Raw genomic sequence first — 13,950 nt, 5'->3', positions numbered from 1 at the left:
ATGAAATTTGAAAAAGATCCCTTCTGCACTTTTATAGCGATAACAAAATTCACTTATCAAAATCCAAGATGGCTCCCTTTTGCCCTGTTGTTTTCTGATTGGTCTCAAAAAGCAATATGCATAACTAGGACCCAAGGGGAGCCTACATATGAAATTTGAGAAAGATCCATTCAGTACTTTCTGAGAAATAGCGATAACAATCTTCAATTGTCAAAAACCAAGATGGATGCCTGTCGGCCATGTTGTTTACCGATTGGTCTCAAAAAACAGTATGCATATCTAGGCACCAAGGGGAACCTACATATGAAATTTGAGAAAGATCCATTTAGTACATTCTGAGGATTAGCGATAACAATAATTGTTTACGGACGGACGGACGGAGGGAGGGAGGAAGGGACGGACGGACGGACGGACGGAACACGGACGCAGGGCGATTTGAATAGCCCGCCATCTGATGATGGTAGGCTAAAAAGTAACAGTGACAATGACCTTGAAACCCAAAAACCCTGAAACTCAAAGTTGATCTGTAGCTACTCCTAAACTGAACTTATACTCCAACTTTCACCAATATACCTTAAAGGATGGCTGAGAAATCTGAGTGACGGACTGACAGTCGGACAGACAGACGGACGAGGATGGAACCTATAGCCTCCCACCACCCCCACCCCCCATCCCCCAGGTCCGGTTTCACCTGGAGAGGACGAAGAAATTAATCAAAAAAAATATGTCTCAAAACGTCCTCACCATGATAGTGTCAGAAACACTTGGCGACATGTTCCAGTCTAAATTAATCACTAACGCGCCACGATACCACTGTTGGGCACCCCAGTCCAGTCAATAGGCAGCCAATACCTGGCAGTAGGTGACCCATCCAAGTAAACACGCAGGTAAAGAAGCAGCCAATTCCAGTTTATATGCAGTAAACTCCAGAATCCAAGTTAATAGGCAGTCAATTCAAGTCTTTAGGCAGCAAAATCCAGAATCCAAGTTAATAGGCAGTCAATTCAAGTCTTTAGGCAGCAAACTCCAGAATCCAAGTTAATAGGCAGCCGATTCCAGTCTTTAGGCAGCCGATTCTAATCGATAGAAAGGCAATTCCAATCTATAGGGTCCTTGCCTTGTCCTACTAAGCATGCATTACATCTGGAGAAGTGTTTGCAGCCGTTGAATGGGCGATCAGTTTTATTTACAGACCTAGGTGATGGATGGGAACACTCGAGAACGTGGTGCCGAGCCTGTAATTGAATTGATATGTTATTATTAATGATAGACGTAGTCAACAGAAATTATTTCAAATTACATTAAATCAGCTAATCAGCGTATTACTGTTAATCTGCAATTAAAGTGCATATTTAAAAAAAAAAGATAAGTGAAAAACTTGATTGCGCACTATAGTAGTATCATGAAAGTGATTCGATATTTGTTATTTCCTTCAAATCACATATCTATTTATCAGCAATTATAATTTATCTTTGTTGTTATTCACAGTTTTAATTTCGTTTGGCCTTGTTGCATATTCATCATGCAGTCTATTTGATTTGTTTTGTCTAAATAATCTTACCCTAAATCTGAAATAAAAGCTAGATCAGAGATAGAAATTAAGGTATTCCGTCCGTATTCAATTATCAGTTCAGAGGAAATAAACATATTTCTTTTCATATACTAGTAGATAAATGCACTTTTGAAATGATTTAAATTATTGGTTACATTTGAATTGGATTAATATAACTTAACACACCGCTTCCACTGTAACAGTTGTGCTATAGGGAGGCTGGTGAATGGCTATGGCGTACACACATTAATGGATGGTAGCCACAAACATTGATAGAAATAATCGTACATAAAGAGGGTCATAATGTTCCAGTTAGAGATCAATATTAAAAGGGAATATGGCTACAATGGTAAATCTCATTTGCACCAGAAGAAAGAGCCTTAGTTAACTCTTTAAGCCAAGTCCAGTTAAAAGTGTATTGCTTGATGAAATGTTTTTTTTTCTAGAAATCAAAGATGTACTGACAAAAATCACCGTAGATAGCAATATTTATCATCAGATTTCTTAACAAAAGGCCCAGGGCCTGTGTCGCTCACCTGATACTACATCAATTATGAAGGTAATTCATACTAATTCAAAGCTGATTACCACTTCATTCAAATATCAGAGTAGTACGCATGTGGGTTAATGTTGCATTTATAATTAAAAAGAACAAAAAAAGTCATGTTTTAATATTAATTCAATATTTAATGATTTCCCGGTTAGTTCTGTTTGTTTTTTTGATCGGATTTTAATGTTAGGTGTCCAACGTCTTTATCGGGATGTTTTCGTCGTTCCTCGTGTTCTCGCGTGGTCACGTGACCGGCACGAAGGACTACATTAACACTTGGTCGGTAAATATGGCCAGAGCACCCGACCAACGTATTTTCTCGTACAAACAAATATGATACACTTATTCATCGTGCTAAGGAACCGAGAAAAAGTGCTGTACATTCTTCTATTTATTCAAGTATGGTTACATAACGGCGTTGTAAACTAGTGTTAATTGAAGAAGTGCCGATTAATTGACTACTTTTTAAGTAATTTTGACGATGTTTGTCATTTTCGTAAGAGTGTACAGCACTTTTCGTTGTTCTCATAAAATTACCTTCACGCTCTTACCTGTTTCATAAGTATTGATTTAGGGTAGTCGGATGCTCTAGGACGATTCATAGAGCAAGTGTTAATGTTCATTTTCCAATATTGGAACTCTTCAGTGTTTTAAGTATCGAAATCGGCATATAGAAACGAACAAACGTTAATAAACGAATGCAATGGATCGAAATTAATTCAATTAATTATTTACAGATGATTTCCAAAAACATAAGGTATAGTTAGAAGTTTTCGGCTGTACACATGCAAGATTGTAAATTCGTCACTGTGATGAAACCACCGTCCTCGTCGTTGCCATGACAGCCGATCGAAGCTGCGATCACGAATGCACTGACAAAGTGAAAGTTGAAGTATTTTTCGCAACATGCGGTTTAAACTTAAAATTACATTCACACTTCATATTGATTGGGGTTGTTTAATCATTCCTGATCAATTGAATTATCAGAAAACTAACAAAAACACTAAAAACACAGAATGAAGCCTTCGTGTCAGGCAGTGCAGACACAACGCGGGATCTGTAAACAATGTGACGTCATTGGAATGTACAAGTTGCAACAATGTACAACAATGTATATTTTACATGAATACACTAATGAGCAACAAAATGGGACGCAACATTAACCCACATGCGTATAGGTTTATTAATGTCAATAACGTTTCCTTCATTCCTACATACTATTGGCCTTATTGGCTACGCAAATATATATATATATTTAATTAATCTTAATTGTTTAAAGACTTAAAGCCAAGTTGACCCAGTGACCTTGCATGTAGATCTAGGCCATTTTAATGAACAAACTTGGTAGCATTCCCTCCCAGCATACTACAGACCAAATATCAGCTCTCTGGGCCTCTTGTATATCAAGAAGAAGTTTAAAGATTTGATCTTATTTGACCCATGTGACCTTGAATGTATGTCGAGATCATGCAAGCATGCTACAGGTCAAATATCAAATTTCTGTGGCTCTTGGTTATTGAGAAGTTGTTAAAAGATCTCAGCCTATGTGACCCTGTTATCTTGAATGTCGGTCGAAGTCATTCATTTGAACAAACTTGGTATCATTTCATCCAAGAATGCTACAGGCTCAATGCAATATTTCTGTGTTTCTATGTTATTGGAAAGATTTAAGCCTATTGGATCCCTGTGACCTTGAATTTGGGTCAAGGTCTTTCATTTTACACGTTCCACAAGCATGCTACTGCAGACTTAATATCAACTCCCTGGACCTCTTGGTTATATAGAAAAAAGTTCAAGATTACAACCTATTTGACCCTTTTGACATTGAATGTAAGGCAAAGTCATTCGTATTAATAAATTTGAAATCCCTTCATGCCTGCATGCTTCGACCCAATATCAACTCCTTGGGCAGAGTTTACTTAGAACAAGTCGTTTAAAGATTTAGTCTATTTGTCCGCTTTGACTTTGTATGTAGGTCAAGGTCACTCATTTTAACAAAATTGCCCTTCACCCTTTACCAATATCAGGTCTCTGTGCCTCTGTGCCGGACAGACAGACCGCCGAACGACTGACAGACGCCGCACCACGGCATATGCTCACTTGTCCTTTCCGTAGGTGAGCCAAAACATTAAAGAGGCTTACCCGCAGACGGACCGGTAAACGGCACATCTCCGATCACTAAATAAACTTCCGTACACGTTTCTATGTGACAAAATTAGAGGCTTTCCGACTTTATTTCTTGAAAACAATTACAGAATATGTATTTAAAAGACGTTTTAAAACTCAACCTGAGAGGAAAATGTATGGGATATAACGGCAAATCTTCTTTGTAAATCGCCGCTGCCTTTGAAGTTATCACTGTGCGGCACTGTGCAAGTGCTTGTTTCTTTGATGTGTCAATCAAATTTAACTTATTGCGGGTTGCGATTAAATAAATAATATTTAAAAATGAGGTTTTAATATAACTTTTCAGCGTTTTATAAGGAAAATAAAATGAAAAACTCAACAATTCCAACAATCTGTCATGTGTAAAAAATCTTTTTCTATTAGCCAATTTTTCTGATCTCTCTGCGGGCAAGCCTCTTTAAACACTGAAATTAATAGCTATCTTTATAAACAGTAAGGTTTACAAATTTAAAACTAATCAATAAATTTATTCTTGAAAGGGAACTTAAAATGATTAAAATTAAAGCAGTGATAGATTCATTAAAACTCATGTATTAGAAAATTATTTACAACATCAAGAACATGGCGAATTATTTTGAAATCTATCATTGATAAAAACCTTCTTGATAACTGTGGATCAGAATATATTATATTCTGTCATAAAAAGTGCAGAAATATGTGCAACTGGTGGAAAGAATGGGAGGAACATTTTGATTAAGATGATATTGATTGAAATATAATTCTTAAGCTTCCGGGTTTTTTTTGGTTTTTTGTTTTTGTTACCATAAACACTAAATTACAATGATTTTAATTAGGATTAATCACCATATTTTGACAACAATTTCATATGCAGCTAAAGTTTGGTTAACTATAAGTCCTTTATGCAATATTAGGAAAACTTAAATTGAAATAATGAAACCCACATTATGGAATTGTGGGAAAAAACAAATTTTGCTCCAAAGCTAAGAAAATTTGTGAAATATATTTATCACATTTGCATTAAATAAAAAAAACATTGCTTTTTTGTTTAACTGATATTGGCATCAATAGGGAAGTTGACAATGTGATACTCTTAACCATCAACCAATATATTTATAGATCAAGGTGCCTTCAGAATGACCTTGACATTGTAGCGTTAAAAACACTGTAAAATATGTATCTCACACAGAAACTTATTGCCAGAGGTAAGGGTTATTTCAATTAATTGGTCAAATGGGAAAGACTAGATGGAAATTTTCAAAAACTAAGATCAGAGAAAAACACTCTTATCTCACTTCCATCGACTGAACTTATTCCTTCTATGTCAAATATTTCATTTAGTTCTGCTTACATTAAAGCATCAAACAAGCAATACTACCTTTTCTTCGTTTTATATTTTGCTTGGTTGTATTTACACTTGTTATCCTATTGTTGACATCTTTTGTATAAGATATAGTATGGTAATTGATGAATGTGTGTCTAATGTCATGAATTATATGTTAATGTTTTGACCCAGTGACCTAGATCTTGACCCGATTACCCTGTAACCCATATTTTTCTGAGATATCCTTTTTTTGTATTTGTGTAAAGTTAAATCATAATTCCTCAAGAAATGAAATGAAGAAATGAAGCCGCTAGAGGTTGGCAAGTGAGGTTGAGTATGTCCATGCAAGACAGACGGAGAGGACCCCTCCTTCATAGCTGAAAAGTCTTGTTTTTGTCAGCGTAACCCTAGGCTAATAATACCATCAACACCCACCTTCGAATGATGTATATAAATTTCAATGAGATGTATTTAAACTCAATGAAGCATGAGATATAAAGTATTGATCAAAATACTTTCTTTTTGCAAACTTTGTCCTGATTCATATAAGCACTCTACTTACCAATATCTTGATTCTTGGTATTTTGGTTCCCAGAAGAATGTTTTATTTTTTTTAAATAATGCTTGATGGAGAGTGGGCAACAAACGCCCATGCTACGGCAAAGGCTAACTTAACCTTTCGGCATATGAGCTAACATCCACTTACAGTACATGTTGATTGTGGAATTCTTCTTATCTCGTCTCACCTCGCTTAAAAAATCCCCATTTTCTTGAGCTGCTTCCCCCAACAACCACTTACAGTACCTGAAAGTGTAGAATTCTTATTTTATCGCCTTACCGGGTCTATTAAGACTGTCTTTTCTTGAGCTTCCTTTCCCCACAACATAAACACCAGCCCCGTGTAGTTGTTGCTGAGATATGATATGACAGCGTCTGTAAATGTTTCCCAGCCTTGGTCGTTATGAGATTTAGGTTTGCCTTGCTCCACTGTGAGACAGGTGTTCAACAAAAGGACACCTAAAACAGATAAGTGATTCCAAAACAACAAAGTAATAAACAGCACCATTCCGAAAGATGCGTTATATACTAGAAAGTACATATAACTGACGTGTCAGCGGGGGGCTCGAAATGTGTCATAACCTGTATGTATCACGAGTGTTACACTGGCACTGGTTTACTACTTACTACAGCTGCAAATGTATAAATTACTACATCTGTACTATATTACATATATATATGTATATATAGAATTTTCATATAATGATACTATGGAGAAGGAAATCGATCGAGGGGTTTGAACGATAGCAAAGCCTTGTTACCTTAACTGTAAAACAAAAATCTGAACATTTCTTAAGTCCTTTCATCGCGTGAATTTTTTTTTTCAATGGAAATTTCTTACAGAATTTGTTCATTTATGGATGTCATAATATTTTGTGTAACACTTTCAATCTGTGATTTCCAAGCTGATTTATATTTAAAGACTCTTAAAGTTCATACCAGAATTTAGAGCTTTTGAAGTCACAACATAACGATATTTATTGTACTATCGTTGTTACTACTTGACAAATAACATATATAAAAAAATATAAATGGTTATGTATGTTCAACAATATTCTCTCTCTTTATATATATGGCTATGTGTGTTTCACAGTATCAATCATAATCACCTTGTCTACCCCAGCCAATCAGCGAGCCATGTTTTGGATGTTGGAATCCTGGAATATCAGTCATCAGCTCGTTGTAAATATTCTTTAAGCTGTAACAAAAGCACAACATATCAGATTCCCCTATTCACCAACACATTCCCATCTACACATACGCTGTATCTTAAGGACCTTCACCAGTAATATTGCAAATCTCCCGAGAGTTTAGGAAGTATAGCATTTTTGTATATGCACTTCCCGCGATAGCTCAGTCGGTAAGATTGCCTTATCATTACGGTCGTTACTTTAGATGAAGATCAGAGGTGTGTAGTTCAACGCCCCTACCCGTGTTTGTTAGTGTTTCTTTGGAAGGTAAGAAACAGTTCGGTCTGTGCTGTTATGGCTGTGTCCAAGTTGCCAAACACGCGTTTTTTTAATGTTTGACAGATTTAGAATCATACTTCAAGGTTTAAGACTGAGTTTAGATCTCCCGGTCTCGCTCCCAAAGGGGGAAAATGATTAATAGAATCGTACATGGACCTATTCCGTGGACAGCGAAATCTCAACCTGAGTGTTTGTTAAGTCAGCACAAGGCTTGATATAGCCCTGTCCACAGTACAGGTCGTTGATAGATTTTTTTTCTTACATGCTTTTAAAATAGAAACAAACTGTTGTGAAACTTTTTCATCGCACTTTCATCAATGTCATTCAAATGCGCGTTCATAATTGATTACGTTATCAAATATGCGACATGGTTACGCTATCATAAGTGGGGGTCATAGCGCGTGAAAAATATATCTTCCCTACTGTTAACTGGTTACAGACAATTATAGAGAGCTACGTATACCTTTACCTTACTAAAAACGGAAATTCGCTTGTATAGGAGAATATTTTATCTTACTCTGTTTACCTGCTTATGTTACATCAATACAAATCAGATGTGACATGACTGAATGATCGACATGATGTCATTGTATTGTTACAAACAACTGTTGAGAAGGTGTGGCTTGTATCAATCCTGCCCAGGGTAAGATAAAAAAAAGATATGGAAAACACATATCAGAGGTATACATGGGTAATAGATTGTATTACAGTCCATCAGTAAGCATCATTAGTTAGACTATTGCCTATGTCCTTACCTACGTGGAAGAGGCTCGTCCTCCTCGCCCTGAAAACTGAAACTCAGACCTGAAATATAACAGTTAAATGATAAAAAAAGATCTCAATTTTTTTCCTATCAATACTTTAAGGGTCAAATATGAAAAGATAGATTTTTTTGTTCAAATTTAGGAACCAAATATCCAATTTTACTTTTTGATGATTGAAAGTCTAACACTAAACTTGCTTGGTGATAGAGCTTGTCCTAAAAGACTCCAAATCTTCAACTCATATCCAACCATATTCTCGCTTTCACTATATCAACCAGGAATATGGGCCCGAGTCGCGTACCTGCTATGCAGTGATCCGTTAAATACAATAGTTTAATAATAAAAAAAGAGTATCGGAGACCAGATATAAGATATCGGGGCCTAGCGGTTATATGAAAAGGTGTCTTTTAAATAATTCGGCAAATTTACCTCTTTCAAACTTTAATCACGGTCAAGGTCATTAATTTGAACAAACTGCCTAGTCCTTCACCCTAGCAAGCTACAAACCAAATATCGTGTATCTGGATCATCTGGCTATTGAGAGCAAGTCATGTAAAAATTTCAGCCAATTTGACCCTTATGACCTTGAATGCAGGTCAAGATTATTGATTTGAACAGACTCGGTAGTTTATCAACCCAGCATGCTACAGACCCAATATCAATTTGAGATGAATTTGTTTAACAATAAGGGGTCGATGGGCCTTAACGGTCATCTGACTTTAATATAACTTGGCACATTTGAATTGAGTGACCTTGAATTTATGCTAGAAGCCAAAATTCAAGTTTCGAAGTGTATCAGTTTCGAGAAGAAGACGTTAAAAAGATTTGATCATATCTGCGCGTGGTGACCTTTAATGAAGCTCAGTGTCATCAGTATGTGCCATTGCATAATTTTTTTATTATCTGCTGTTTTAACAGGTATTGGTTTTATCAGTTCACAAGAGCAACTAATGTTTATGCATAACATAACAATTCAACACTAAAATATTTCACTTTGGACAATAAACATTAGTACACAAATGTAGGAATATAAAGATGGTTTATTTGTACTTGATTCCAAAGTCCCATATCTGGCTTCTGTCTTCGTGAGATGTCATTTAAAGATTTTAGCATATTTGACCCATGTGGCCTTGAATGAAGTTCTAGGTCATTCATTTCAACAATCGTGATAGCCGTTCACTCCAGCATGCTAAATGTCCAATATCATACCGCTGGGGCTTCTGCTTAATGGTAAGTCATTTAAATATTTAGGCATCTTTTACCCTTGTGGCCTTGAATGAAAGTCAATGTCATTCGTTTAAACCATCGTGATAGTCCTCCACACAAGTATGATATAGGCGCAAAATCAGGTCTCTTGGGCTCTTAATGAAAAGAAGCCGTCTAAAGATTTTAGCATATTGGACCCCTGTAACCTTGAATGGAAGTCAGTCAAGGTCATCCTTTTGGAAAAATACAACTTGGTAGCCCTTCATTCAGTATGCTACAGACCTATTATCGGACCTCTGGGCAACTTGGTTATAAATAAGTCGTTCAAAGATTTTAATATATTTGACCCCTCTGACCTTGTATGAATATCAATATCATACCTTACATCAAACTTGGTAATTCTTCATTCTAGCAAGCTACATACCTAACAGCAGGTTCTTGGAAAGTGGGAAATGTATATTGTTTACGACGAACGCCGGAAGACGCCTGACAAAAGGTGATCGTGAAATCTCAGTTGACCTAAACATTTAAGCCTATTTGACCCTGTGATCTTGAATATAGGTCAAATAAGTAGTATAGCAAACTTTGTAGCCCTTCGTCCCAGTATGCTACTAACTAAATATTAACTCCCTGGGCCTCTTGCTTATTGAGAAATCCTTTAAATATTTCAGTCATTTTACCATGTCACCTAGAATGTAGGTCAAGGTAATTAATTTTAAGAAACTTGTGGTCCTTCATCCCAGCATGCTACAGGCCAAATGTTAGGTCTTTGAGCCTGTTGGTTATTGAGAAGTAGTTGTTTAAATGGAAAAGTTGACGCCAGACGGACGACAGACGCTGTGCCACGGCATAAGTCTACTTGCCCTTCGGGTAGGTGAGCTACAAATGGCTTGTTGTCAAGTGTGATGTCAATAGAAATGGAAATGAACACTACATTGTTGCCCCCAGAGTCTGTGATTATATGCTCTGATTTTCATTTTGTCAGAATTTTTACTTAACTGCAATAGACATGGATCGATTTAAACATACAACGTATCTTTATTGCTGGATAAATGTGCGTGCGTGCGTGCGTGCGTGTGATATCTCCAAAACTTGGACCATTCTTTACACTATACCTTTTCTTCAATACACTCACCATGAGCTTGACCTGGTCCATGGTATGGATCCTGTCCCAATATCACCACCTTCACCTGTAAAAAAGACTTATTTCAAGCTCGGCCAATGATCTTCATACCAGTTTGAAAGTAAATATATATATACAAATATATAAAGAAAACTATCTTATCTTATTTTTAAATATTTATGAGAGTTATTTACCATAAATCACCAATTAAGCTGTCTTATAAGACTCTATAATTCATTGAATGAATATGATATACAAAGTATGTTTTTAATCAGTTAAGATACTTCATGTCTTGCATCAGTAAACTTCAAAAGAAAGTGCCTAAAATGATGCAATAAATATATGTAGTATAATATAATTTCTTCAAAAGAAAAAAAGGCTGTGGATATATAAAAGCTATCTAAGTTCTTGATATGTGGGGACTACTTAATTTCTGCGTTTGAAAATCAGCTTAAGAAATGTCGTTTTTAACGACATGTATTTGTTTTTTATTTTAAAAAATCTAGGTCCCAGCTACTTGCTACTAGGTATATGCTGATGATAGGTTAAACTCTGTAATCGTTGGAGTAGTAAGGTAGCCATGACTTCGGTATAAACGGTCGTTATTGGCCATTTATTTCTTTCCAAATTATTTTATGATCAGTCAATGTTAACGCTGTACAAACGATCGAGTAATACATATGTTTTTGGAAGATAATTTGCAATTGAGTTCTAATATATAACGCGATGGAAAAATCAGCATGGCTGCAGCTAATGGTAAGTAGTATTTCATTAGTTCATGTATATCTCTGACAGTTTCGAGAATACATTTTTATCTACGTATATGCTGACATGCTGTTCTTAGAAAATTTAAAATGCAAAAGTAAGTTTAGTGATATTAAAAATAAAGATCGAGAGCATAATAAGCATTCCTTTCTTTGGTTGTAACACTATTTGGGCACTATTTCGGTGATTTCACATCATTAAAAGTACAAATGAGCAGAGACTGATGTGTATACAAAACATTATATTGCTAGTGAACTAATATGATTTTACGTGTATTTTTTTTTATATAATTTACTTTTTTATTCAGTGTTTTCATCAAAAAATGTACAATACATAACTTTCTCACACATACACACACACGTACCAAGGCTTGTATCAACTCAATCAATTAAATTTACTGAATATGTATCAATCAAGGATATTCAAATCACATACAAACATTTATACACACACACATACATATGTTCCACACAAACACATTAAATGCAGAGAAAACTAAATAGTTAAAATTTCTGTACTGTTTATACATTGCATCATTACACACTCACAATTAAACAAATATTTATAAAGTCTTTTTCACTCACTCTGAGAGAGAGAGAGAGAGAGAGAGAGAGAGAGAGAGAGAGAGAGAGGGTGCGATGGCAGAAGTCCAACTTAAAAGACTTTTAATTGTTTTTAATTTCTTTCTTATTTATAATCTTTTTTCAAATATAGAGTTATCAGCTATGTGAAAGACTCCTTCATAATCTAGTAAACCGAAGTTAGAAGCAATACATTCAAGTAAGTGTTTTGGAGATATTCTAAAACAAAACAAAAAAACAAAACAAAAATTTGAAAGTTACAGCATCATTAGTCTATTCCATTTGTTCCATTCATTTTCAAATTTGCGTTTAGCCTTTTCACCCTTACTATTAGCAATGTATTTTTGAATCATGTAATTATCCTTAATAATATTGATGAGAACGTTTATACTTAGTGAGTTATGTAAACATCTTATTCTGTAAATATATTGGTTTATGATAATAATGATTTCATTATCAACTCGATTACTGATTACTGAAATTTTAATGAATGAGGCCAAAAAGAAAAGTTGTTTTATTAAATGAGAATGGTATTAGCAAAGCTTCCATTAACGGATCTATTTTACGTGTATAATTGCAGATATACCGATGCTACCACTGCATAGTAATGCCCAGATGTGTAACAAATGCTATAGATCGATAAACGATTTCACCCAGATACTGCTATATCTTAAGGGGTATTGTCGATTGACAATGGTGTACAAATGCAGGTGAAAACAGATTATTCAGAAAACATAGAAACGTATTCACACAAAATAGTTATTCATTGACATTAATAAAGGATAAATGACGAGGAGATGTTTGCAAAATCAAAATTTGTCAATTTCATTATAAGTTTTTACATATTTTGCCGGTGTTTACGGGACTACAGTGTTCTCGTTTCATTAAAGATAGGTTATTTTCTTACCTTCATCCCGTACCTATGTATTATATCAACCTATCGAGTTTATTGGCGAACACTGGCGAGAAACACCACAAAACCACATTCATTTCAATGTCCACAATACCCAAAACAGTAACTGAGGTGACAAGGCTTTCTAGGAATGAATGAAATACCTGCATGCATGTACGAGCGCATTTTCATATACGAGGGATGATCGATATGTTGTGAGCCTCGTATTGTAGGGGGGTGCTCAAGGATGTTTTTTTTAACTCTTACTATTTAGGGTCGTGTACCTAAGGAATGATGTCATTTGGTTAGTTTAAATCGACGAGGTAGCACTCTTAAGTAAATAAGACAAGCGGATTTTGCAAAATGGGCAAATCGGTGAAAGAGAAGTGATCCAATATTTGCATTAAAATGTTTAACACCTAATGATATGGTAGCAACACTAGGGAATGATGTCCCTTCATATGCTACATTGAAAAGGTGGGTTGCGGATTCTAAGCGCGGCCGACAGAGCCTTGCGGATGACTCCCGTCCTGGAAAGCCTGTCAATGTTCCAACCCAAGAAATGAAGGGGATTATGTTGAAAAATAATACATGTCCGGCAAAATTCAAATCCTTCAATATGAGGCTCACAACATTTCAATCAGCCCTCGCAACTCAGACGCCACCTATTAACAGGTAGTAATGACTCTCAGCGCATACAAAACTTTGTCATGTCAGCTTATTTACGGCATGACAATTAATGTGGTTTTGAATTGTTTTTCGCCAGTTTCCACCAAAAAACTCGATAGTTACAGGATAGCACACGTGAAGGTAAGAAAATAATTTATATCTCCCATTATCTTATCCTCTATTCATGTCACTAATTAACTTTTTTTTATGTGAAAACGTTTCTATGCATGTTTACTGAAAAATCTGTTTTCACCTGATGGTGTTGCCATTGCACTCGACAATACCCCTTAATCGAAGATATGGATACAGAAAGGCGCAAAGCTGAATGCGCCAATAAAGCAGCCGGGAATAA

The 13,950-nt window shown here is 35.6% G+C and overlaps 1 protein-coding gene across 1 annotated transcript; it reads right to left on the bottom strand.

Annotated features, from left to right (window-relative positions):
- Nucleotides 1-658: 658 nt before the first annotated feature.
- LOC117320592 (uracil-DNA glycosylase-like) lies at nucleotides 659-12,950 on the bottom strand. The gene is made up of 6 exons (XM_033875147.1): nucleotides 12,945-12,950; nucleotides 10,704-10,758; nucleotides 8,354-8,402; nucleotides 7,239-7,327; nucleotides 6,410-6,588; nucleotides 659-1,235 (listed from the first exon to the last, which is right to left on the bottom strand). Exons 1-6 carry the CDS (start codon nucleotides 12,948-12,950, stop codon nucleotides 1,077-1,079), a joined length of 537 nt encoding a protein of 178 aa, XP_033731038.1. The 3' UTR covers nucleotides 659-1,076.
- Between the last annotated feature and the right edge of the window lie 1,000 nt (nucleotides 12,951-13,950).

Source organism: Pecten maximus, unplaced genomic scaffold (genome assembly GCF_902652985.1).
Source record: "Pecten maximus unplaced genomic scaffold, xPecMax1.1, whole genome shotgun sequence".
NCBI lineage: Eukaryota > Metazoa > Mollusca > Bivalvia > Pectinida > Pectinidae > Pecten > Pecten maximus.
This window is presented reverse-complemented; position numbering and strand designations above follow the sequence as displayed.